At 41.1% G+C, this 25,789-nt stretch overlaps 1 protein-coding gene across 3 annotated transcripts in view; it reads right to left on the bottom strand.

Moving 5' to 3' along the window:
* CBLC (Cbl proto-oncogene C) overlaps nucleotides 1-25,789 on the bottom strand; it is a 699,319-nt gene that overhangs the window by 420,622 nt on the left and 252,908 nt on the right. For all 3 annotated transcript variants that reach the window (XM_069640996.1, XM_069640995.1, XM_069640994.1), the window contains exon 2: nucleotides 20,841-20,987. In XM_069640996.1, the coding sequence (XP_069497097.1) occupies nucleotides 20,841-20,987 (147 nt within the window). The remainder of the gene's footprint in view (nucleotides 1-20,840; nucleotides 20,988-25,789) is intronic.

The raw sequence follows: 25,789 nt of genomic DNA, 5'->3' as shown, positions 1-25,789 counted from the left end.
ATTGTGGCTAATGTCTGTTGATTGCATACTAATCAAAGCAAAGGTATCAATAGATTTACTGATACAAAATCCAGACAAAGCAAAATCAAAAGTATATTATACAGACTGGATAGCTACTCGACATGGATGTCTTGCATATCATGATGCTGATGCTAATCGATTTCCACACAAAAAAATGCGTACCTTGCCATCATACTTGGTACGCTGTCCATCTCCAAATTATCGCCACCACATTTTGAAATTACGCTTCAATCTATGGAGCACTAGAGAGTTGCTTTGCAAAAGGAAATTGTTGAGCCATTCGGAAAATTCTTGCCGCTTTTGCACATCATTAAACTGTTGTGAAACCATGAGGCATCTCATTACAGAATGCTCAGTACTTCGCCCATTGCGCGAAATACATTTTGTGCGACATTGTAATTATCTACAGCTCGCAACTCAAGACCTGTCCTGGTTTCTTATTTTGGGCTCAGGGTATCTGCCATTGCAGATTGCCACTGTAAACTTCCTTTTAAGTCTAAGCTTAGAGCCCAAGTGAAGTGAATGATTTGCCACTCAACCATTTTATGGAGTTTATTGATTATTATTTAATTCTTCCTGATTATTCATGTATTTCTGTCATCCTTTGTTATATTCTTGTTTCCTTTTCATTTTCAAGTATAATTGTTTACCAATTTTTACATGTGTATGTAATTGTATTTATATTTGAAAGGTTAATTAATTTCAACTAAAACAAATAAAAAAAAGAAAAAAAAAAGAATAACCATCAAAAAAAAAACACGCTATCTCACACACTATGCAACAATGTACACTGCAATGTACACTGCACTACTTCTGAATCACCAGAGCCTTGATAAAGACCCATGTTGGGTCGAAACACATGTCGCCACCCTGTATGCCAATCAAACATCACTCAAACCAAACCAAAGTGACAAGACTTCTTATTTTGCGCTCTACCTCCTATCAACCTTATTGGACAACAACCCCCAAAAATGTTCTCAATATCCAGCACCTGAGTATATGTGGTTCTTACAAACCCTTTTGGCCATCACTACCTGGGACACGGAGCAATGTCCCTTAAGAAACCACCAACCGGCAGCAGGCTTCACTATCTAAACTACCTCGACCAGTGCAGTGATCTAGCTTTCCTGAGTGTTCTACCTCCTACCTTGGTGTTCTAGAGGGCTCTGCAGTGAAGCTTACTCTAATTTAGAGCTCCAAGAGGGTAGGAGGGACGAGGGAGTAGGACAAGAAAAGGGAGGATGGTCAAGGATAGGGCTAAAGAACACAGGCATATGGGAAAACGTATCTGTCCATGCACTGCCGTCAGATTTCAGATTTACAACAGATAACAAGAGACCCACATGTTGCCCTCCAGGTATAATCTCAATGGGTATTCTGGGACCTGTGCTTATGCTGGGAGGCAAAAAACAAGGGGGTCCTTATGCCGGGAGGCTTCTAGGAGATGTTTAGTTTTTGTAGCCTGTCTGAATTCCAGGTGCTCTTCTTGAAGAATTAGAGTCATTTCCAGAATACGGTGTGGCCTTTGACTATCCTGGACATATAATCTCCTCCTGTGATGGCAGATCTTAAGTTGATGTCATTGTTCAGTCATTTCGTAAGGTATTGATGGGGAGTTGACTAGTAGGCTGTGTGTTATACAAGTCCTTCTGAAACCTTTCCAGTGGCAGAGCACAGGACAGTGGCATTGTCTTAGAGCTGGTCTAATTTCATCATTGTTTGCCTAGTGCCCACTGAACATTCTAGTCATGCGGTTTCGTAGAAGTGACCTTCTCATTGTGGGTAGTTCTGCATGCACACCACAGGCAACAAAAGTTGCTCGCACCACTATACAACACCTATTGATAATTCATTTTTGGTGAGCATGAAATGATGCACAATATTCAACTTTTATGCCTGGCTAATAGCTCGTCAAAGTGAAATGTTGACCCCTGAACACTACAGACTCCCACACTTTAATCAGGTAATGTTGTGTCTCAATTCAAGAAGAGCAGAATGTTATTGAGAAGGCGGGGATCCCGATTACATTCCATGGCATGGATGAACATTGGTGTTGAATAAAAGACTATATCCAGATTTTTCCCGTTCTGCGTCACTGGCACTTAATCTTTGTACAGCAAACACATGTAGGTGCCTCAAGGCATCCAACTAGTTAGCCAGAAAAAGAATAGTTTGAACAATGCAAACACTTTCTCAAAGAGACACGTTTTGTGCTGCGTTGTGCACGCAGTACTCCATGGATGCATCTAAGCCCTTGGGATAGTAATTACAGAGGAAGGTTCCTTGAACAGCAAATATTTGACTGAGGACGAGTGAGGCGGTATACAGTGTTCATAACAAAAATGTTAGAGACATGCACATATACCGAACCTTTTACAATGACAAAACACAATGAACACGTATGTGGGTGTGAGGTAAAGGGTTACATCTTGTGGGGAAACGGTTGGGGTGGGTTTTTAGGGACCACCATCCAAAAATAATAGATAAAAGTATAAGCACATTCTACATAAAATGTGTAATTAAAGGCATGTAACTGAGTGAGGCCTTATGCGGTAGGGGTCATTCTGGTTGATGCCGCTTCATTGTGAAAGCTTATGGGAAAGTGTTCATGCCTTCTAGGAGAGGGTTGCGGTTGTGCAATTTGGGGGGTCTTGACTGTGTGTCTGGGAGATTGATTTCCTGTCTCTGGTGGCAGCATTTCTTTTATTTTTTATTATTGGTACATCCTTAAGTGCCAAGGGCGAGGTATCTCGTCCTTGGGATTACCTCCCAGTTGCCAAGGACGAGATACCTCCTCCTTGGCACTTAAGGGGTTAATGAAAGAGAAAACGTCAGAAGGCATTGAAAGGCGAAATACCAAAATCACCCAAAAAGGCCTCGGCACGAGGGGCGGGGGGCATGGCGGTGTAAGGATATTTGGCATGTTACAGCACAGAGTACAGCACTACTGCACAGGTAGCAAACAGCACAGAGTACAGCACTACTACACAGGTAGCAAACAGCACAGAGTACAGCACTACTGCACAAGTAGCACATTTTTTTTGCAGCACCACCACAAGGATGCGGTGCATTGCTATATGGGTCACCAGATTAACAAGGAAAGACAGGCTATTCAGTCAAAAACGATTTTAAATATAAAATGCAAATCCAGTTCCTCATTGTGAAAGCACACATTTTTACATTAAAAATGCATACTCTGCCTATATTGCTAGAGACACATTTGAAAATTAACAGCTAACCTATTAACCATTAACCTGACTAATAAAACCTTATTTAACATAACCCACTAATAAAATGTGTTCTCCACTGCAGAATTAGGCATACTCTGAAAGCCATTTAAATGTGCGTGCAGATTTTTTTTCTCCGTGTTTTTGTGCACAGTAACTGCAGGAAGAAGGAAGTCAGATTTGCAACAATTGCAAATGTATAAGCGAAGCTATTGTTGAAGAGTAGGAGGATGAGAGATGATGGATTTCATTGGGACACGTCATACAGAGGGCTGAGAGGAAAGTTTTAGTGGGCAGTAACGGGGAAAAAGACAGGCAGACATTTTTCTGCACTACTGGGGAGAAGACCTGGCTGTGGGACTCCTGACTGAATGCAGATTCCTGCATCCTGCTATAGTCAAGATTTGGCAGTCGAGATTGGGGAGAGCTGAAAGAAGGACCTTTCCACTGGCTGAGGCGTTCCTATCTGCAAAAGCTGAGAATTCCAGGCAATGACCCCGGTTTGAGAAGGCAAGCGTTCCTTTTTGCTGGAGTTAATCCAAGGGAGCCACATTCACAAAGAGAACAGCCAAAGAGAACAACTAAAAAGATAAGGTAATGAGAAGTGTGGGAGCTGAGTGTGTACGGTAATATGCAGTCAGTGTAGGATTCCTGTGCATGCCTTAATCAAATGCTAATGTTGCAATTTGGGTTCTGTTCTCCGCCACTCTCTTTGCAGTGTGTCATAGACAATGCTTTTACTGTACCATTTTATTTATTTCTGTAAAGAATGAGATCGTGTTTAAATGCAACTTTTATAATACAGAAAAATATTTGAAAACAGACGGGTGGTGTATTGACTATTTACCATTACAATGCCGATGATGTGGGGAGATTTTTAAACAGTGCAATGGTCATTTTAAGACAGATGTGTGCATGTCAGAATCAGTATGAATAATTGTGAGTGACTGTAGCATAGCTTGTTGGAGGTACATGAGCCAACGGGAAGAGAGACTCTCTGAACATAGCTCCCTACCGTATATAAGGTAGTGGAAATTACCACAAGACTACCATATATAGCTCTCTGTCGTAAATAAGTCAGTGAGTTCGCCCATGGTGGCACACCAACACTATCACTGAAAATGTGGTATTCCTAAAATGTAGGTCTGAGGTCTCTCTAGTGATCACATGAAAAATCTAAGCAAAGATAAGGGATTCTGGACATTGGGGCCACAAATAAAACAAGGGAATTATGCTCACCAAAATACCACCAACCACGTATACCAAATATGCAGGTCTGGGTGCTGAAATAATGCATGTCCATTGTATTATTGTTGCACATGGCCAAATCTGAATACAAAGAGTGATTATTGCTAAGTTATTTTTCGGCGGTAATAAAATACCGTCAGGCCCCAAATCTCCACAAAAATACCCTACATATTTATGGTGCGTTGGCCGGGAAAGTGATCATAGAGTACCTACTGGGCGTGGCAAGCGTGTCTCACACTGCCATTTGCACATTAAAGGGAACCCATTTTATAATAGCGGTGTGCCACTAAAAACGAATTTCAGAATGTCACAAAGGGAAACCACATTCTCAGATCTAGTGCAATATTTAGAGGCAAAGTTATTTGCACATGGGAATTGGTCTTCGAATAGCACGTTAGAATGGAGTAACCGCATTCAGGGTGAGGTGCAGAAAGAAAAACTAGACAATATTTTTGCAGAAGGCAGCATAATTCAGGTCTGCCTTACAAGATTATTGAATGCAGCCGATAAAAGTGCAGAGAAAGACTGTTTAATACGGCTATGCGGCAAAATATGGTTTATTTTAAACAAGTCCCTGCGAATGCAAGAGAATGATACTCAGCTAATTAACAGGTTAAAGACTGAATTAGAGGGGGCAAGTAAAAATCAGGAAATGTTGAGAGCAGAGCTGGATGTATGCCAAAAAGACATGCAATTAAAATGCAGAGACTTTGATACTCAGTTATCCAAAAGCAAGAAACAATTTGAAGATAGTGAGCAAGAATTGGCACACTTAAAAGCATTAGTGGATCACATTAGGCAGGATAAAGATGAGGTTGTTTCAGAAATGCAGATTTTACAAAAAGAACATTGCGAAAAAGAAGGTGATCTCCAGAGTGCAGAACAAGAAATGATTAAAATGATTCAAGAAAGAGACAAGAGAAATAAAGAGTTCAATGAATGCCAAATGCAAATGTGCGATATGCAGGAGGTGATTAATAAAATGAATGATGAAAATAATTATTTGCAAGATGAAGCCAACAGACTCCTTAAAAAGTGTAAGGACTTAGAACAGCAAATGTGCATTCCCAGGTCCCAGGAGAGGCGGCAGGGTACCACATTCAATGGAGTGGAGGTGAATTCTAGCTCTGCCCAAAGAGCTAGTGCCCCAGTGACTGGGCCGGTGACTGAACTTGGTTGCAGCGCCCTTGGGGGATTTGATACTCCCATTGGGGGCAGCCACCAATCTCATACACCTGAAAACAGGATTGAATCACAAAATAGTGCGATTCCATGCATTGCAACAAGTAGCCCCATAAAAATAATGAAATCAATTAAAGCCCTGATCAAACCATTTAAAAAGGGAGGAGAATGCTGCATTGAGGATCACTTAGAAGCGGTGCATGACATTTTTAAAGCACTCCAGATACCTAGGGAACAGTACAGACAATATTTTCATTTAACTTTAGATGCCCCGACGGCCAGCATCATAAGGGGATTAAATGAACAGCAGAATATGACATGGCTGGAGTTTGAAAAAGAAATTAGGCGTCATTTTTCTCCTTTTCAGTCATTGCAGGAGGCAAAGAAAGTCGCGTACACAATTACTGCTGGACCTAATACATCCCCTCGCCAATTTTTACAAGACTTAAAAAGAGCATTCTCTCGCTTTGATGTATCTTTTGACTCAAATTCCAATGAGTTTAAAACCGCATACTTCTATGGGCTACAGAAAGACATCATATCCCAATTGGTCCGTGAATTTGACCGTGACAAGTCCCTTGAATGGATTGTACATCAAAGCACAAAGCTATATGAGGTACTCTATTGTCAGGGTAGAGAAAGTGATAAAATGAAAGATACCAGGCCTAAATCTAAAGAACCCTCAGCCACAGTAATGGAAATCAGGTCAGCCAAAATGTCCCTTGAGTCTGCTCAAAGCCAAGGTAAAAATAATGTGACACCTGAACAAAGGGGTAATCAACAAAGATCGCCATTTCCTGTACCAATGTTCCAAACACATGATCCTAGTAATAGAGAGAGCTACATCAGCCCTAGATATTTAGGGGATAGACCCCGGGTAGGATATCGGCCTGATATGGCAGGTATGAACAATAACCAGAGACAAAATCAAGATCAAAGAAATGATGGTCCCTACCAGTCATTGGGGACACAGAGTAGGTTTGATCCCAACACCATGATATATGGTAATCAGGATAGGCCCCGATATGTGGATCGATTTACTGATAATGGAAATCAACATAGGGGCCAGTACCCACAATCTGAGAGACAGGACATGAGGCAAAACGTGAACTACAGTCCACGCCAGTACAATGATTCCCCACCAAGGGACTATAATCAAAGGATGGGTGCAACCCGCTCCCCTCCACAAATGAATCAAGAGTTCAGAAACCATCCCAACCGACATCAATCACCTGAGAGGTATCAGAATAGATCCAATCAGGGGGAAAACAACCAATATCGACCTAGGCCACAGAAAGAGGATCCTAGAGAGATGGAAAGGTTCCAGTGCCTTGAGGCCCAAGTGAAAATGTTAGCTGAGCAAATAGGAAAGCTCTATACAGCGCAAAAACAACCTTCCAAAGAGGGGGCTGATGGCCATAGCAATGACCGGGGGGCTTCCGAAAAGTGACTAAGTACTCATGATAATCGCAGTGCCAAAATGATAGATTGCTCTGATATAATTTTGCATAACGACTCTGAGATGCCTAATGGATTAAAAATGAAAGTACCAGTAAATGAAATTGTGATAGAAAGTGCAAATACTTCTAAAAAAGAGGTACGGTTTAACTTAGAGCTAAATAAAACAGTAAAGATTTGCACAAATGAAAAAGAAACATTAGGAATTCCAAAAGAACAAAGGAACAGATTTAAGAAAAATGACTCATGCATGGGGAATACCAGTGAACAGGGAGTAAGTGGGGATGCCATAGCTCCTTCCCTGGGCAAGCAAAACAATGACCAAACACAGACAGAAAAAGGAAATACTCACAAGGAGGGTACAAGTCAATCACCTGAAGAATTCTTTGAGCCACATATTTTTGAAGAGGTTGAAAGGGCTGGTATTACACTAAATGATCACAAATGCACAGAATTAAAAAATGACAAATTGCTGAATGATGTTGTTACACATGTTCAGTTGGAAGGTTGTAATGTGGTCTCTGATGTTACCCAGATGGATGGGCGAACAGTGGCCACACTCCAAAAAACCTCTGAACATGGAGAAATGAATAAAATATCTCACACAGAAATGGGTAAAAAGGAGGGAAAAATGTCTTTTCATTTACCAATGTGCTTAGCCAAAAGTGAAAAAGATCTGAGAAAGGTGAGCCCTGAAATCAGTAAGAATTCACATTTCTTATGTGTATTAGAGGAAGTTGAGGACAGATATTATGCACCCATCACTGTAGAAGAAAAATGCCACACCTTCGCTATGATTGACACTGGCGCACAGGCCACAATTATGTCCAAGGAGCTGGTAAAGAGTATCAATGAAGGGAGGCCTCCACAGAGTCAGATCACAGTGAAGGAAAATCAAGGCCCAGTGCATAACTTTAATGGGGAGGAGGTGCCCATCATAGGTGTAACTGAGGTTGACATAAAAATAGGAAAGCACAGAATGAAACAAGAGGTATTGATCACATCTATTTGTGAAATTCCATTTCTGATGGGGACAGATTGCCTGAAAAGATTGTCTCCTCTCATAGATGGGGTGAATGGAGTGCTGTGGTCCTTAACCAAAAAACCATTGAGGCCTAAGAAACTAAAATCACAAAACAGCAATATAAATGAATGTCACACCGTTGCCAAAACAAATGATGCTGTGGAGGTATATCTCCAGAATAGCTGCATACCTAGTGTCACTGTTATATTAATGTGTCAAGACAAAATGCAGAGCGACAATGAAAAACTACCTGTACAAATATACTTGGACCCAAGGAAAGATTGGCAGACTGCCATAGATGAGCACACATTACGTTTCTATTTAAAAGAGAAAACATGCAAACAGAATATTATTCCTAAAACAGATTCAGAAAAAACACATTACCACTCTGGCAGAAATACACATGGAAGATGAGCAACCATGGGTTCATGTTGGTATAAATGATTATCTTAAAACAATAAAAGCCACTTTAGCACTTGAACATGAAAGGAGTTTCATTAATGAGAAATTGTTGCAAAACATTATGGAGAGGGAAGAAATCCCGAAATTTAGGATTAAAACCAATATGTTTCTGGGTTGGACAGTCCAGACTTTGAAAACCGAATTGCAGGCAGATGCATGCTTAAAATTAGCATTGGGCAGAAAACAATTTACCATAATGTATGGATAGTGAGTGGAGCACAAAATGAATTTTACATGGGCAATGACATCATGCACAGAATGTGTATGGTGTTAGATTTACTTAATCAAAAAATATGGTCACGCCTAGGTGGTCCGGCACCTGAATTTGAAGACAAAAGAAGGGTTTATCATTGTGCACAACTGGTTCCTTATGCAGTCGAATTACAAATGAGGAAAAATACTATTATTCCTGCATTTACAAAACAGTTTACAATAACACTGAAATGCAAAAATGGACAGCAGATGAAAGGCTCTGATGCATTTGTATGCCTGAATGAATCCATAAAACAGCAAGGCCTGGATTATGAATACATTCCATTGGTAGACATTGGTGAGGGATCTGTAAAAATCATGGTAAATAATAAAGGTTGTCAGGATATTCATTTAGAGGAAAACTCCCCATTAGGAATGGCCATACAAAAATCACATTATACGGCAGATTTAAATAACATGGTGATTGGGAATATTCCTGAAAAATATGTAGATGCCAAGGGCGAGTTGCCAGAACACCTGGACTCTCAGCCCAAAGGAATATTTAAAATTCATTCTGTGTATCCTTATGATTCAAATGAGACAGTGTGCTGCCATCAAGAGGATTGCATAATATTTAATTTAAATGAAAATGAAACAGGAAATCAGCCCATTGAAGTGGAAGCTGATATGCCAAAATATTTAAAAGTGGCAGCTCTACAAAAAGACACAGCCACACAGTTAGAGGAAAGCGCTGAGATTCCTTTACCAGAAGAGTTTCCAGAATTTTCCAGAATAGTAGAAGAGCAGATCTCCTTAGAGGATGCATGTGACAGCGATGAGGATCGAAACAATCTGAGGGAAATATTTATGGAGTTTAAGGATGTATTTGCAAAAGATGCTTATGATTGTGGTTTAACTGATTTACATGTGGCCACACTACCAGAAGGTTGTAGCAGAAATCCAGTGTTTGTACGCCAGTATAGACTACCGCTGGCATGTTTAGAATCATTGGCAGAGATTATTAAAAATTTGGAATCATGGGGAATAATCAGGCCCATTCATAGCACATCCAATACGCCTATTTTAGGTGTGTTAAAGCCAAATGGTCAATGGCGGCTGTGTGCAGACTTAAGAGAGTTAAATAAAAGAGTACCAGTATCTAGATGGCCACTACCATTCATTGATCAGGGCCTAGCTCAGATACATGGTTCAAATGTATTTACCACATTAGATCTCACATCTGGATATTGGTGTGTGCCATTGGCAGAGGAGATACAACACTTATTTTCCTTTACATTTGACAGGACTCAATATGCCTGGCTTAGAGCTCCGTTCGGGTACATCAATAGTGGGAGTGAATTTGGCATATTTTTGAGAAAGGCCATGCCGGATGCAGCGGAAAGAGGAACAATAGTTTATGTGGATGATGTCCTGATAAAAAATGAAAGCCTGAAAAGCCATTTTGATGAAATAAGACATGTACTTGGCCAATTGCAGAAAGCAGGCGCCAAAGTATCTTTGCAAAAAGCACAATGGTGCACGAAAAAAGTGAACTTTCTAGGGCATGAAGTGACTGAACGTGGGCTAAATCCACAAAGGAAGAAAATAGAGGCCATACAAAGATTAAAAGATCCTAAAGATGTGAAAGGAGTAAAAAGTTTATTAGGGATGACAGGCTATAACAGAAAGTTCATTGAGAATTATGCAGAAATCACTCAACCATTGACTAAACTGCTTAAACTAAATACTCCCTGGAGATGGGAAAGAGAGCAGTCTGATGCAGTGGCTAGATTGAAGGAATGTCTTGTAAAGGCACCATGTTTAGCATACCCCATAAAGGACAGGGATTTCTTTATAGAAATAGGTTTTTCTGAACATTGTATGTCAGCAGTATTATCACAAAAACACGATTTGAATCACAAAACCATTGCATATGCAAGTAAGGCATTTTCCCAAGTTGAAATGAAATTTAATGAATGTGAAAAGGCCCTATTAACCACTGTGTGGGCGCTACAACATTTCCGCCCCATTGTTCAGGGAGAAAAGGTGATTATTGAAACAAATCATCAACCTTTGCAATTTTTAGAGAGTAAAAGAATTAGATCAGGCAATCTAGCGCAATCCAGAATCACTTCATGGACGCTGGCATTACAAGGTTTTCCCGTAGAAGTGAGATATGGACAAAATAAAAAGAGCCCAATTGCTCAAGGGTTAGCTGACTTACATGACTGTGCAGCTGAACAAATACCAAATGAAATGGAAGTGGAAACTAGTTTGCAGGAATTTGAACAATCATCACACAAAGCTTTTGATGAAAAAACATGCAAGGATTTGCCAACTGTATATGTGGATGGTTGTGCTTTTCACATTGAAAATGACAGTAATAAACAATTAGTGGCAGGAATAGGAAATGTCTGGTTGAAATGTGGAGGCGTTCCCAGTATAGGGATGAGGATTGGAGATAGGAGCAGTCAGGTGGCGGAATTGGCAGCCATTTATAAAGCAATTGCTACTGCAGTTGATAAAAAGTTCAGTGAAATTGTCCTGGTGACTGATTCTGACTATGCACGGAATAGCTTTGTGGAGTATTTGCCTGGTTGGAAAGCAAGAGGCATGGTTACATACAACAAAAAGCCACTTAAACATGGAAAAATGATACAAGCCATAGACAAATTGGTGTCAGAAAATAATTTAACAATATACTGGAGAAAAATTCATGGGCATTTAAAAACACCAGGAGAGGATAAGGAGGGAAATGATAAGGCAGACCATCTGGCTAAGATTGGGGCTGTGATGGGAGAATTGCTACATATTGATTATTTAATGGGTGAAATACAAATTGATGCAGTGACACGTTCTAAAGCACCAAAGGAGGTAGATCAACCGGTGGTGCAGTGGAGTCATGACACGCCAGACCAAGATTTGATTGAGGCACAAAAGAATGATCAAATTTTGGGAATCTATTATAATCATTTGATAGATCCTGAACAAAATCCTTTAACAGAAAAAGACTGTATGGGAAAAGAAGAGTTGAGGGTGTTATTAAAGAACAAAACACGAATTAGATTACAGGATGGACTCATGATTAGAGAGTCCATAACAGGGCAAATACAGTGGGTAGTACCCCTTTCATTCAGAGGACTAATGCTACACCATGCACATGATGCCATAACTGCAGGCCATAGAGGTTCACAAAAAACATTAGAAATACTAAAAGATTATGCTTACTGGCCACATATGTCCCAAGATGTGGAATTATATACTAGAGGATGTCTAGTATGCGCCCAATTTAAACCTGCTTCACCAATGCATAGAGCACCATTGATGAAAAGAGGCCTAACTCTCCCATGGTCAGATTTGCAAATAGACTATATAGGTCCTTTAAAAAGGTCGAGCAGGGGACACCGTTATATTTTGAGTGTGGTATGTTTGATGTCAAAGTGGATTGAATGCATTCCTGCACCAGATTGTAGTGCGCAAACAGCAGCCACATTGCTGGTGAACCATGTGTTCTCAAGGTTTGGGTTGCCACAAAGAATTGAGTCAGACAGAGGAAGTCATTTCACAAGTACTCTAATGAGTAAGGTATGGCAAATACTAGGTGTAAAAAGGAAACTACATATCGCATATCGGGCGGCGTCTTCAGGTACAGTTGAAAGAAGCAATAGGTCTGTTGTGGATATTTTAAAGAAATTTGTGGCAGAAGCAGGTTCCAGCTGGGATTTACGTTTACCGTTGGTTCTGATGGCAATCAGGTCGACTCCTGCCAAAGCAACAGGTGTTAGCCCCCATGAGGTCTTGACAGGTAGGAAAATGGTGTTACCACAACACCTACTATACAGAACACATGAGCAAACTCTAGTGAGTGCATCCACAGTTCATGAATATATTGATGAACTGAGGAGGCATTTGCAACATGCATTTGCTTTTGTGCAGAGAAATCTGGAAAGAGCTGCTGACAGTGCAAAGTCATATTATGATAAAAAGACATCAGCAAAGGAATACAGTGTAGGGGATCAGGTGTACAAGTTTCATTTTGGAAAAAGTAAACAGAAAAATTCTAAATTTCTAGCAGCCTGGCAGGGGCCATTTCGGATTATAGATAAGATCTCTCCTGTAGTGTATAAAATTTTGAAAAATGAAGGTGAAACAGCAATAGAGCAGTTTGTCCATGTAAATCAAATCAAACCATGCCATCCCAGACATGAGATCAGGCAGCTTGAGCATGTAGAGACAGATAAAGTCCCTTGAACAAAAAAGGAGAAAATAAGTGGGTGTAGTCAGGAGGCAGTGACAAAGAAGTTAAAAAAAAAGTTGATTGTTATGATGGCACATAAACACTGTAATATATGTAAAAATATATAATATAAATAAATAAATAAATAAATAAATAAATAAATAAATAAATGCACATATAATGGAAGCTCATGGTTGGTGTGCAGAGAGAAAGTGTGTTAAATATTGAATATCTGCTTGTTTTCTTTTAACTTGTGTTTAATTTCAGAAAAAAAAAAATGAAATATTTTTACCAAGCATGTTTTATTTTTGGCAAAAGGATGAAGTTAGTATTATGCTATGTACTTAATTTGTTTATTTTCTATTTTGATTTAGACAATTAACATTATCTGATCGGAGGTTTCGAGATCAGAGCCCACGGGAGAGACGATGGAGTCCTGGAGTCCCCTGGATGAAGACCAAAAGATGCCTGCCTCCAGGTGGAGGTGAAGACAAAATAACCGGAATGCCAAAAGAGATGAATGCTGTGGATTCAAGATTGCCAAGATGAAAGAATACTCGAATGAACCGAATAACATCGCTGGTCGGGACATACCAAAAGAGACAAAACAGAAGTTCCGGCATATGAAGTTCCACGTATTTATTATTTTAATTATTTATTTTAATTTGTTATATTAATTATTTGTTTTAGTTAGTAGTTTTATTTCGTTGTTTTTAATTGACTTGGAAAATTTAAACTTAAAGTAATGCCACTTCCACTGAGAAGGCAAATGTGGAACATTTTATGGACTGATGGACTCAGATGAAATATTGATTGCAAATTTTCATTGATGCACATGAATATTCATTTTGTTGGATTGCTATATTGTAAAAAAAAAAAAAAAAAAAGAACAAGTTGTTTTTAGGAATTGGCTTGGATTATAGCCAAGTTCTAAAAACAAAAGGAGGGTATATGTAAGGATATTTGGCATGTTACAGCACAGAGTACAGCACTACTGCACAGGTAGCAAACAGCACAGAGTACAGCACTACTACACAGGTAGCAAACAGCACAGAGTACAGCACTACTGCACAAGTAGCACATTTTTTTTGCAGCACCACCACAAGGATGCGGTGCATTGCTATATGGGTCACCAGATTAACAAGGAAAGACAGGCTATTCAGTCAAAAACGATTTTAAATATAAAATGCAAATCCAGTTCCTCATTGTAAAAGCACACATTTTTACATTAAAAATGCATACTCTGCCTAAATTGCTAGAGACACATTTGAAAATTAACAGCTAACCTATTAACCATTAACCTGACTAATAAAACCTTATTTAACATAACCCACTAATAAAATGTGTTCTCCACTGCAGAATTAGGCATACTCTGAAAGCCATTTAAATGTGTGTGCAGATTTTTTTTTCTCCGTGTTTTTGTGCACAGTAACTGCAGGAAGAAGGAAGTCAGATTTGCAACAATTGCAAATGTATAAGCGAAGCTATTGTTGAAGAGTAGGAGGATGAGAGATGATGGATTTCATTGGGACACGTCATACAGAGGGCTGAGAGGAAAGTTTTAGTGGGCAGTAACGGGGAAAAAGACAGGCAGACATTTTTCTGCACTACTGGGGAGAAGACCTGGCTGTGGGACTCCTGACTGAATGCAGATCCCTGCGTCCTGCTATAGTCAAGATTTGGCAGTCGAGATTGGGGAAAGCTGAAAGAAGGACCTTTCCACTGGCTGAGGCGTTCCTATCTGCAAAAGCTGAGAATTCCAGGCAATGACCCCGGTTTGAGAAGGCAAGCGTTCCTTTTTGCTGGAGTTAATCCAAGGGAGCCACATTCACAAAGAGAACAGCCAAAGAGAACAACTAAAAAGATAAGGTAATGAGAAGTGTGGGAGCTGAGTGTGTACGGTAATATGCAGTCAGTGTAGGATTCCTGTGCATGCCTTAATCAAATGCTAATGTTGCAATTTGGGTTCTGTTCTCTGCCACTCTCTTTGCAGTGTGTCATAGACAATGCTTTTACTGTACCATTTTATTTATTTCTGTAAAGAATGAGATCGTGTTTAAATGCAACTTTTATAATACAGAAAAATATTTGAAAACAGACGGGTGGTGTATTGACTATTTACCATTACAATGCCGATGATGTGGGGAGATTTTTAAACAGTGCAATAGTCATTTTAAGACAGATGTGTGCATGTCAGAATCAGTATGAATAATTGTGAGTGACTGTAGCATAGCTTGTTGGAGGTACATGAGCCAACGGGAAGAGAGACTCTCTGAACATAGCTCCCTACCGTATATAAGGTAGTGGAAATTACCACAAGACTACCATATATAGCTCTCTGTCGTAAATAAGTCAGTGAGTTCGCCCATGGTGGCACACCAACACTATCACTGAAAATGTGGTATTCCTAAAATGTAGGTCTGAGGTCTCTCTAGTGATCACACGAAAAATCTAAGCAAAGATAAGGGATTCTGGACATTGGGGCCACAAATAAAACAAGGGAATTATGCTCACCAAAATACCACCAACCACGTATACCAAATATGCAGGTCTGGGTGCTGAAATAATGCATGTCCATTGTATTATTGTTGCACATGGCCAAATCTGAATACAAAGAGTGATTATTGCTAAGTTATTTTTCGGCGGTAATAAAATACCGTCAGGCCCAAATCTCCACAAAAATACCCTACAGCGGTTAAAAGGTTAAGGGCAAAGTTGAATTGTCTCCACCTGTGATGCGAGATCAGACTCAGTAAGACGTAGTACGTGTTCTGGGAAGCTCATAGTCAGAGATTCTTTCTTTTGACATTCAAACACAAAATATTGTTATTCATCTACGACCAAACAAGAACATAATCCTTACGATTCTTTCAAGAGCAGGCTCAAGTTAAGTCCTGCTGTAACTCTCAAAGAGAACACAGTTCCATGTCTAGGGCACGGCCGCTATGTGCACTCTGCCTCAGTGCATCAATAAGTAGTTATTTAGAAGATGGAAGAAAACTATAATCCAGACCATATCATGAAGTCTAGAAGCATCTTCAAAATTAACAAGGACCGTATATTGTTATCAACCATCAACTCACAGGTGCCCGCATCTCTCAACTTATACAAACAAGTTTTCGAGATATGATTGACAACATCTGACAAAACATAGAATCTTCCTACCTGATAAGTCTCAAAACTAGCACAATTATGTACACCATACATGATCCAAAAAGCTCTCGTTTTCAAAATTGTATGCTTGATTTACCTGGCAAATGTATCTCTGGTTTCAAATCTGACTCCCCTCTCAAACCAAACTCGTCAAGAATCAAAGTTTCGTGTCCCCACACAGCATTCTGTAACAGAGCCAGGATCATAACCATTATCCTGGGCTTTGTTCATTGACTTGGAATTTCAAGAAAGCAAGTCACACTTCTCTTTTTAAGAAACCCTCCATTGACCATTCTTCTGCCCCCACATTCTCATCCATCTTCCTCCTTCCTGCCCCAACTAAACTGAGCGAGGCTTGGCAAATTGTTATCTTTACGGAATTGACTAAATGCCTAAACAACCAGGAAGCAGTCTTTCTCCTTGGTCGAGGCGGCAAGTTCATCAAAATAGCTCTGTTGGATGACACGGGGAGAGTGCTCAAGGGCAGTGATGTTGTGACTCAGATCCTATTCCAAACTATTGGTGGCACTCATTGGATTGCTAGCGACAGACCAAGCACAGAAATCCCACGAGATTAGGTATTGCTCTGTCAGCCAACATGCCAGTGGCTGGGTGTGGAAGAGTGTTAAAGGGCCTAACACTCCCCACAGGAAATGAGCAGGAACGGGGTGCAAATCCCGTGGGGCATCCACAAAGGGGAAAAAAGGCAGAACTGGGATCCCCTACATGGATCCAAGCCCAATGATTGTGACTAAGGTGCAAGAGCTCCGCCAACATAGCCACATGGAATTTAGGGTCCAGATAGAGGTTGTGGCCACACACAGAAAAGGAAAGTGTTCCTTCCAATGTGGCTCCTGATTTATAGAGATAGGACTGTCTTATGCCCTCAGGTATGTTCGGGTGGCAACACTATGATGGGAAGACTTGCTTACTCCCAAGTAGCACCAGTAACCATCTGGAACTCTCAAATCCTATTAGGATGGATGAAGGTTTCAGTAGGGCTGAACCTACTGGAAGCCACCAACAGTGGGCTAACAGAGAGCCTCTACTTTGTCTTGCATTCCTGTTCTCTATTCCATTACAGACTTCCATTGGGGAAACTGTGAAAGGCTACAGCTGGGCCTACTATCGACTTACAGGGACCAAGAACATGAGAGACGAGAATGAAAAGTGTGAGGAACTGGCCCTATCCCTCACAAGCCAAAGAATTTGAAAGTATCCTTGAGATGGTCTAAAGATACAATAAAAGTGAATCTATGCCGTAAGCTATTTGTCCCAGTGTGTCTTCAGATCTGCGCTAACAGTGGACTTCAACAACAGTGGGCATTTCAACTTGGTCACCTAGCTCTCCAAAAATGGACAGAGTCATTTCTTGTGTTCTCTATTTTCTCTCCTCCTTGCACTTCCTCCTTCTGGTGACCCCCAACCACCCCAACCCCACTTGTGGTCTCGCAACGGTATCATCCTTGTTTTGCATCTTTTTTTATTTATTCAAAACACCCCTGGGTTGATGTATTGGCTAACGCGTTTCATTTGCACACTTAGGAGGTAAATATCCACCACTGAGGAAAGAAAGGGTCTCTAGTGGTTGAAAGGAAACTGTAGTAAAACATGGATGAACCTAAACACTCTGCAAATACATGTGGTTCCTTCCCGATTCACATTTATCATTGGCTCCCCCAAACTCTTGCTGCTACCTCCTTCTGGCTCTTCCACTTGTGGTTTTTCAGAAAGATCCTTCCATTGCTGGCCACCCCCTACTGAAAGGACTGTGCTCCTGCTATCCTTTAATTTGCCTTCTCCCATAGAAATCCTGTGCGAGTGTCCGCCCCTATCGTATAGAGAGGATACAGACAAAGTAAAGACACTACTGCTCAGGTATTGACATCGCAAAGGGATGGGACCATATCTACTGCCATCTCTGCCCCTTTCAGGCTACCATTCAGCAAGAAAACCCAGTTGAAGACAAGGTAAAGGCCAGAAGGTCTACAGGAGGGATTCAACCACCTTAGCAAATACAGAAATAATGCCTTAGGATTCAGACAGAACTTCTGCTCCTCTCAACTCTCCTTCTCTTCAGAAATATTTTCCTGTTTCCCTTTGCTTTACAGAGTACCACCTAGCATTCTTCAAGAGCCTAATGCCCTTACCTAAGGTGGTTAATTTTTGTTTTCGGTTTTCCATTTAATGGCTTTGTATGTACAATGCATATGCAATTTCACTCAATACATAAAACATAAAAAGAGGCGTCATTTCCACCTCAAATTGAACTTCCTGTAATACTTAAAAAATCCCTTGAGACAAGTCTCCTAAAAGCTCTATACATCCAACATAAAATTTAAGCATGTGATATATGAGATTAACATCATTACCCTGTAGCAGCAAGGTTGCATCATAACAATGTATCTTATTACAATAGGCTTTCGTGTATGTACTCCTGATAGCATCTAAGCTAACACAATGGCACATTATGTGTTGTGCAGATTCGATGACCATTTCCCCACAGAGTCGACACAAGCGCTCAAACCGGGGTATTCCCCTTTTTGCTCACTCCATTTCCAATACCTTAGTGCTGTTAAATTTAAGCAGGAGATACTGCCCGATTATGGCACTATTAGTGTAGGCATCAATATATTTTGGCACAGCACTACGTTCCAACCAGTACCGGATAAATGACCCACCATTAACAGTTTATGATAATCGTACAAAATCATCATTCCTCCCACCCTGGTACGTTTTTTCTTTTACCCATCTGTTCAGCCCTTTTCGCATTCACCCCTCAATCTGGCATTCATGGCCTGCCAGATTTTGTGTTTAGGCAACAAAAGTCCAAGCGTTCCAAATCTATCATGCTCATATTCTTTTATAGGCCTGAAACACCTCAACCATAAGTGTTCCATTGTCTAGGTTCAGTAAATTCTCGTAGTCCAGGGTAATTCTACGGTTGATCTTTGTTGATATTCACTTGATATCAATTCCAGGAGTATATATTCAATTGGGAGCGACCTTGGCATTCAAAATAATATTCAAAGAATTTTGCCTTCAAATGTGACTATCCCTTGTACCCCATACTCCAACACCATATAAGAAACTGAGTACAATTTTGGATGTGTATAGAAGCAATATCATCTTAATGGAACATACACCTTGTCTACTAATGAACAGGCTCAGTGATTGTGTGATTCTCATGCAGTTAGCCTTATTTTCCTCCCACTGAGGCACCCATTTAAATTTATTATCATTCAGTACACCCAGATATGTATAACATCCTACTGTCTCCACTACTTTCTGATTAAGCATCCAAATGATATGTGAACTGGTTTCATTATTAGGTTTCCCGCTGAAAGCCAAGTTCTTTCTTTTTTCAATATTAATGTGTAGCCCATTGACTTTAGCATATTCACCTAATGCAGCAAGCATACATTGAAGGCCTTTATGGATGTGGTCCAGTAAAAGAAGGTCAGCATATCCAAGCCAACCTACTTTTAACACTCCATTCTTCACTGGACTGCATGATTTAAGACCTCTACCAGATCTGTCAAATATAAATCAAGAGGGTAGAGGCCAGAACACATCCCTGCTTCGCTCCCCTACCCGTGGGGAAAGAGCATGAGACTCTCCCCTCAACATCTAGCCTCCCCCTCACACTGGTGTCATCAAGTAGCAGTCTAATCATAGTCAACAGGCCATGAGGAATGTTCCATGAAGCTATTTGTTCCGTAGTCTGTTCCTCGTAACAGTTTCGCAGCAGTGAATTTAAACCTATTTATTAACATAACATTTATCTAATTCTGGGTGATATTCATGACACAAGAATGTTGAGGGAATTATCTGGATACTTTTCTGGGTCTTCTGAGTTATGCATACACCTCTTCAGACTTTATGTAGGTGGCAAAGAGGGGCAGAGAGAGGCTTGAGGCACTCCACCAAAGTGATAGACCTGGGTTCAGAGAAACCAACCAGGGAGAATTTCATACATCAATTATGCAAGAAGGTCCAAACAAGGAGAATCAGTGGTTAGTCATGTTTTCCACTGCCTAGAACTGGTGAAGTGGATCTTCTGAACCAGGGGTTTAAATAACACAGATACGCCAAGTAGCATTAAGACAGCATATGCATTTGAGTATATGAGTTGGAAAAGGCCATCTGGCACTCTTGCATTGGTGGATCCTATATCACATGGTAATTAATGGTATGGAGCTGATATCAAAGAAAACTAAATGGTGAGCTCTGATAATAGATGCCAGAATTGAATGCCTAAAAATTCCAGTATTGGGAAATATTGCAACTACCCACTGCAAGAGTCCCACTGTGTGAGAGTGTCCTCCCTCCTCTTCAAACCAAACATCGTTTTGCTCTCCCTCCCAGATTTTAGGATATTTTTAGTCATTTTGGGAGCACTCTCCTCTCTAACTCAGAAAGAGTTTCAGTAGAGGGTTTCCCGGGAACTATTCATTTGATCTCCTTCCGTAGAGTAACATCTTTGCATCTGGGTCCCACGCCTTCTACTCTAGCTCAGACCCTGCTGATCCCTCATTTTGAGATTAGCCAGCAGGGGTCTTTTCGTGTGGGTCACATCCAGAGCACCACAAGACTCTGAATTTACACAAACATTGAACCACTTTTAGTTTGTTACCTGTTGCCAAAAGCCTGTGTCCAGAACTGTGCCGCTTCCACCTTAGTGACACGATAGTTGTTGCCCTGGTATATGCCATCCTTAAACATGACCTTCAGCTCTGCCAGCAGGTGGCTGAAGATGAGTGAGAGCTTGGTGAGGTGTCTCCTGCAGTGGGAAGAGGGATACAAACATAATTACATATGGCAGGACAGGAAAGGAGACCCTGCCCTATGCTCAAAACGCTTGTGGCAAGAAGGTGGGTGAGCTGATAAAGAAACTACTTCCTTCCTTGAAAGTAAGCTGAGGGGCAGGGTCCAAGCAGTTAATAGCATATGCACGTGACAGGCACAATTATCAGACTTTTTAAAAAGTGTGTAGATCTTAAAAAGAAACATGAATCCTTACGCGTGTGTGGTAATAATAACAGAATCATAAATAAGTGATCATCCCATAGTTTATTGTCTATATGAAGGACCTCAGCTGTGTTAGTCTTAGCACCAGTGGTGCCTGTACTAACTGTCACATCATTAGCTCTTGGGCATGACGACATACGAAAATAGAATGCTCAAAGTCATCATGCGCTCTGCTAGCATACAACATATGGTTCTCCTTATATTGTGCATGAAAAATTACGTTAATAACAGAACATACCTGTTGCCACATATATTCATCTGCAGTAAGATAGACATAGAAAGCTCTAATACATAAACTCTTGACCCAATAAACCTATGCAGATGAGGATACACAGTGGAACATAAGTGCCAAATTAATTTCTCAGATGAAAGTAAACAGTCATGATATCATTTGATATAAAATCATGAGCTCCATTAGCATCTGTATTCTTAAGCATGCACTTCATAATCATACTTCACATGTCTTCTTCTCGCCCGAGCAGAAACCTCCTCTTGACGTTTATCATCAACACCATTATTCCCCTCGAGAACCCCTTCAAGGCCATTACTTTCCCTCTCCTCGCATCATCCCAGAGGGATTGAATCCCACCAACTTGTTCACTTCCCTGTTTGCTGGTACTCATACTTCCGCTCGTACACACAATTCTGCCCTCCTCATGCCCATGTTATAGTAGACATCTCCACTCACAGTCATATTATTTACAACATCCTCCTCCAAGGTTTATTGCTTCAGATTCCTCAAGATAGCCACCGGACCCACACTCCACCTTCTCCCATCGAGTGCCACCACATGTCTCCTGCCTGCTTTCACTACTTCAATGCGCTCATACTACCTCGAGCACCCATTAGGTACACCAAAAGTATTCTTCAATCTTATGATATTGCCCACCTTGACAGCACACTCCTTATCCTTCCTTCCATTAACCACCCTAATTGTGCTTCCTGTTCACCAATGAGGATAAGCCATAGATACAATATCCCTCCCTCTCATCATCAGAAAAGGTGACATGTCTGTTGCCACATGTGGAGTGTCTTTATGCCATTATCTCATGCACACACTCCCTCCATTTCATAGTATTAGCACAAGCTAGTGAGCCAGTTGAATTGTGTCCTTAATTATACCATTTACATGTTCCACCAGGCCATTTGCCCTCAGGATACACAATGCTGTCCGGTGATTTTCAATGCCATGGGATCCTAGGTATGTCCGCATTTCCCTTGAAACAAGTTGCACACCATTGTCTGATATGATGATCTTTGGAGAACCTTGCCGGGCAAAAAAATCTTTCCAAATAATCTATCACAAACCTTGTTGAAATGTTCTCTACAAATTCCACCTCAAACCATCATAATACACTACAACAATGGCAAATCAGCTTTCCTGGCCCAGGTAACTCATGAGATGTTAAATGCCCAGAACATTGGAATGGGCAAGGTGGACATTCCAGATTGTGCTTGGGAAAATGTGGCAATTGATTTCATGGAGAAATCAACTACCACATTTTACCAAGCACAACCTGGAATGTCCACCTTGCCTATTGCAATGGTTTGTGAATTTAACATCTTATCAGTCTGTCAAGGTACGCATGCCCCTACCTACTCATCGACCATGACATCCATCCCTGGCCCCCAAAACATGGACCCCAGTCTTCACTTGGTCAAGCTTTTCCCCAAATGACCACTATGAGCACCCTAGTAAGTTCCTTCCTCAGAGATAAGGGAGGTATTAACCATTCTCCCCTTGCTAAACCAAACACGGAACTGCTCAGTTCCTCTCTTTCTCTGAAATAGAGAAAAAACCTCCCTTCCTCATCCTCCACCCAAGTTCTGTATTCAGCATGGCTTTCCTCAACTCATCACCTCTCAACTCGTCAATCCAAACCAACCTTTGTTGGTCACAGTTTCCTCTACCTGCACAATCCATTCCTCACATACACCAACTTCCTGATTTACAGAATCTAGATGCGCCACAGACAACCAATCTGCCACAGGGTTACACCTTCCAGGAATATGCTCCACTACACAATTGTATCCTTGCAAAGCCACCAACTACCTTGCAATTCTCTGGGTAACCAGACCCGATTCTCTCCGTGCGAATATGTGTATCAATGCTTTATGGTCACTCCTTTATGGTCACTCCTGATTGTGTATGGAATCCCCCAAACATAGGTTCTAAAATATCTGGATGCTGTGACGAACCCAGGGGTCACATCCCTTCTACTCCCCAAGGAAACGTTGCTCCAGGAACTAAATCACATCAAAGACAAAAGCTTCTTACAGCTTGCCCTATTGTTAAAACACAAATACTAGACCAACCAGGAAATATCAGTAGAAGTTAATTAATTCACAGGAGTTATATAGTGTTACACTTAAGAAGAATCCTGGATAAGACATACAATTCCACTGTGACAAGGAGGCCACACAAGGATGCACAGAACTGCTACCATCGTGCTAGTTGTTGCCTGATGACTGAGAAGAACCATCCAATAAAAAGCAAAGAGAAACAAGGTAAAACCATTCAAAGTAGTAGAAGTTGTAGTTGTAGTAGCACCAGTCATGGCAGTGTGAAGTTGTGACGTGGCAGAAATGTAGGGGTATTGAGAGGCTGCTGGAGGTGAACAAGAAAGGAAGAACCAGAAGTACATTAAAGTGAAAGCTTTCAACTGGCCTGCGATACCAGCGAAAGACAAGAGCCTTACACCTGAATGCAAACAGCATTCATGTCCTAAGCAGCCAGCAACACATGGAAAAGACTGAAGGCTGGTACTTGAATGCTGACAGCGTCCCTCACTTCAGGCGAGGCTTGACTGATGGTGTGCGTGGCGGTATCCGGATGCAGGTGGCATTTGGAAAGAGAATAAACCACCACCTTGCAGGAAGCAGCAAGTCCCACATCTGAAAACAAAGAACGTTCAAATATGGGAACTGGGTACAGCCTCCAGCCATAGTGCAGATAACCCAAAAGTGATAGGTAACATCAAGACGGTCTGGGAAAGGCATATAAACTTCCAAGAAAACACATTTCTTGGAGAGTGGGTCCCTGCGGCATGGAGCAGAGAAAAGAGAAACCACATGCTGAAGGGAGAGAGAAATCCTGTTGAACACAACCGCACCCGGGACTCGACTGAACAGGTACCAAATGGTGGAAAAGGGGGCAGTTGGACAGTCTAACAGAGGCATGATAGATTATGGAAGGTTGGGAGTTACCCACCCCAAGATTGTCTAATAACCAAGCCCCCAAAAGCACTTTAGTAAATAAGTTTGTGTTGCGTTAGTGAAACCAAAGCGTAGACAGTAGGGAGAAAGTCAAAATAAAGAATAAACTGACATATTGAAAGTTTACTCTGCTCTTCTCTGTCCCAGTAGTTCTGAGCAATAACATTAGCACTACTTGGCAGGAGAATACATCAGGTTTTGTCAAAGGCCGGGGAAACAATGGGTGAGCAATTGCCCTCTAGTTGGTAGGTGGAAAGAGCAGGGGAAGTGTATTGTCCCGCCTGGCATAGCTGCACTCTGTTTAGGGGAAGGAAGTCACTTCCTCTAACTGCGAGTGAATCAACAACTGGGAGACTCTTACTTGGAAAGTGTGGACCCTTCTTTTGGAACACTTTTTTGCGTTTTTCTTCCACATTGGAACTTTGGGCAAAACAGCTAAGGAAGGCTGCAGGAAAGTAGCCAATAGACACTTTATTTTTAGGTTTTGTAGCATTAAGAGTGTGAGGGTCAAAATAGGTTTTGGACACAGGATGGAGAGCTTTATTTTGGACATCCTCGCAACAAGTGATCGAATAGTTTTGCTGAGGCAGGGAAATCCCTCATTGTGTTAGGACTAGTGAGGCAGTTTTCCAAAGCCCATTATATTATTTGAATAAAATTAACTGAGCAAACTACCACCGTGTGTCTGTCGATTATGTCCATCGCCTCACAATTCCCAGTAGCATGCCAAACGTTCACGTTCTATAGTATAATACCTTGCCTCGGTCGCTGTCAAAGCACGGGAAGCCAAAGCAATCGGTACTTCTTCACCCTTCCGAACCTGACTGAGAACAGTCCCCAAACCATATGCACAGGCGTCAACTGTTGGAAATGTCTTGTCTGCCGTACCAGAACGATATAAAGTAGAAGTATCAGCTACCTCCACATTCAATTTCCTGAAAGCCCTCTCCTTTTCAACACCCCAAATAAAATCCTTCCTTACTTTCAACAGATCCCACAAGACTGGGCTTTATACTGAAACATTCTGAGCAAACATTGCATAATATTCGATTAACCCTAAGAATGATCTGAATGTATCCTTATTTTTGGGTGTTATAGCATCCACCATCTCTGGTCGTGTTTCCAAGCCATCTTTAATCAACATATGGTGTACCTTAAACTGACATTTTTCTTTTTTGACTGTCAAACCCTCTTTCTCCAATCTCCGCAATACCTTATACAATCTCGCATCATGCTCGCTTTCAGTCTTTGCTCCCACTAGAATGTCATCATGTGAGCACTTTACTCCAGGAATGTCACGGAATTGATCCTCCATAACCTTCTGAAAATGGCTGACGC

This window comes from Ambystoma mexicanum, chromosome 1q, assembly GCF_040938575.1.
Source record: "Ambystoma mexicanum isolate Mex_15411 chromosome 1q, UKY_AmexF1_1, whole genome shotgun sequence".
In the NCBI taxonomy this organism is placed as follows: domain Eukaryota; kingdom Metazoa; phylum Chordata; class Amphibia; order Caudata; family Ambystomatidae; genus Ambystoma; species Ambystoma mexicanum.
Note: the sequence above shows the minus strand (reverse complement) of the source record. Positions and strands in the feature narration are given on the sequence as shown.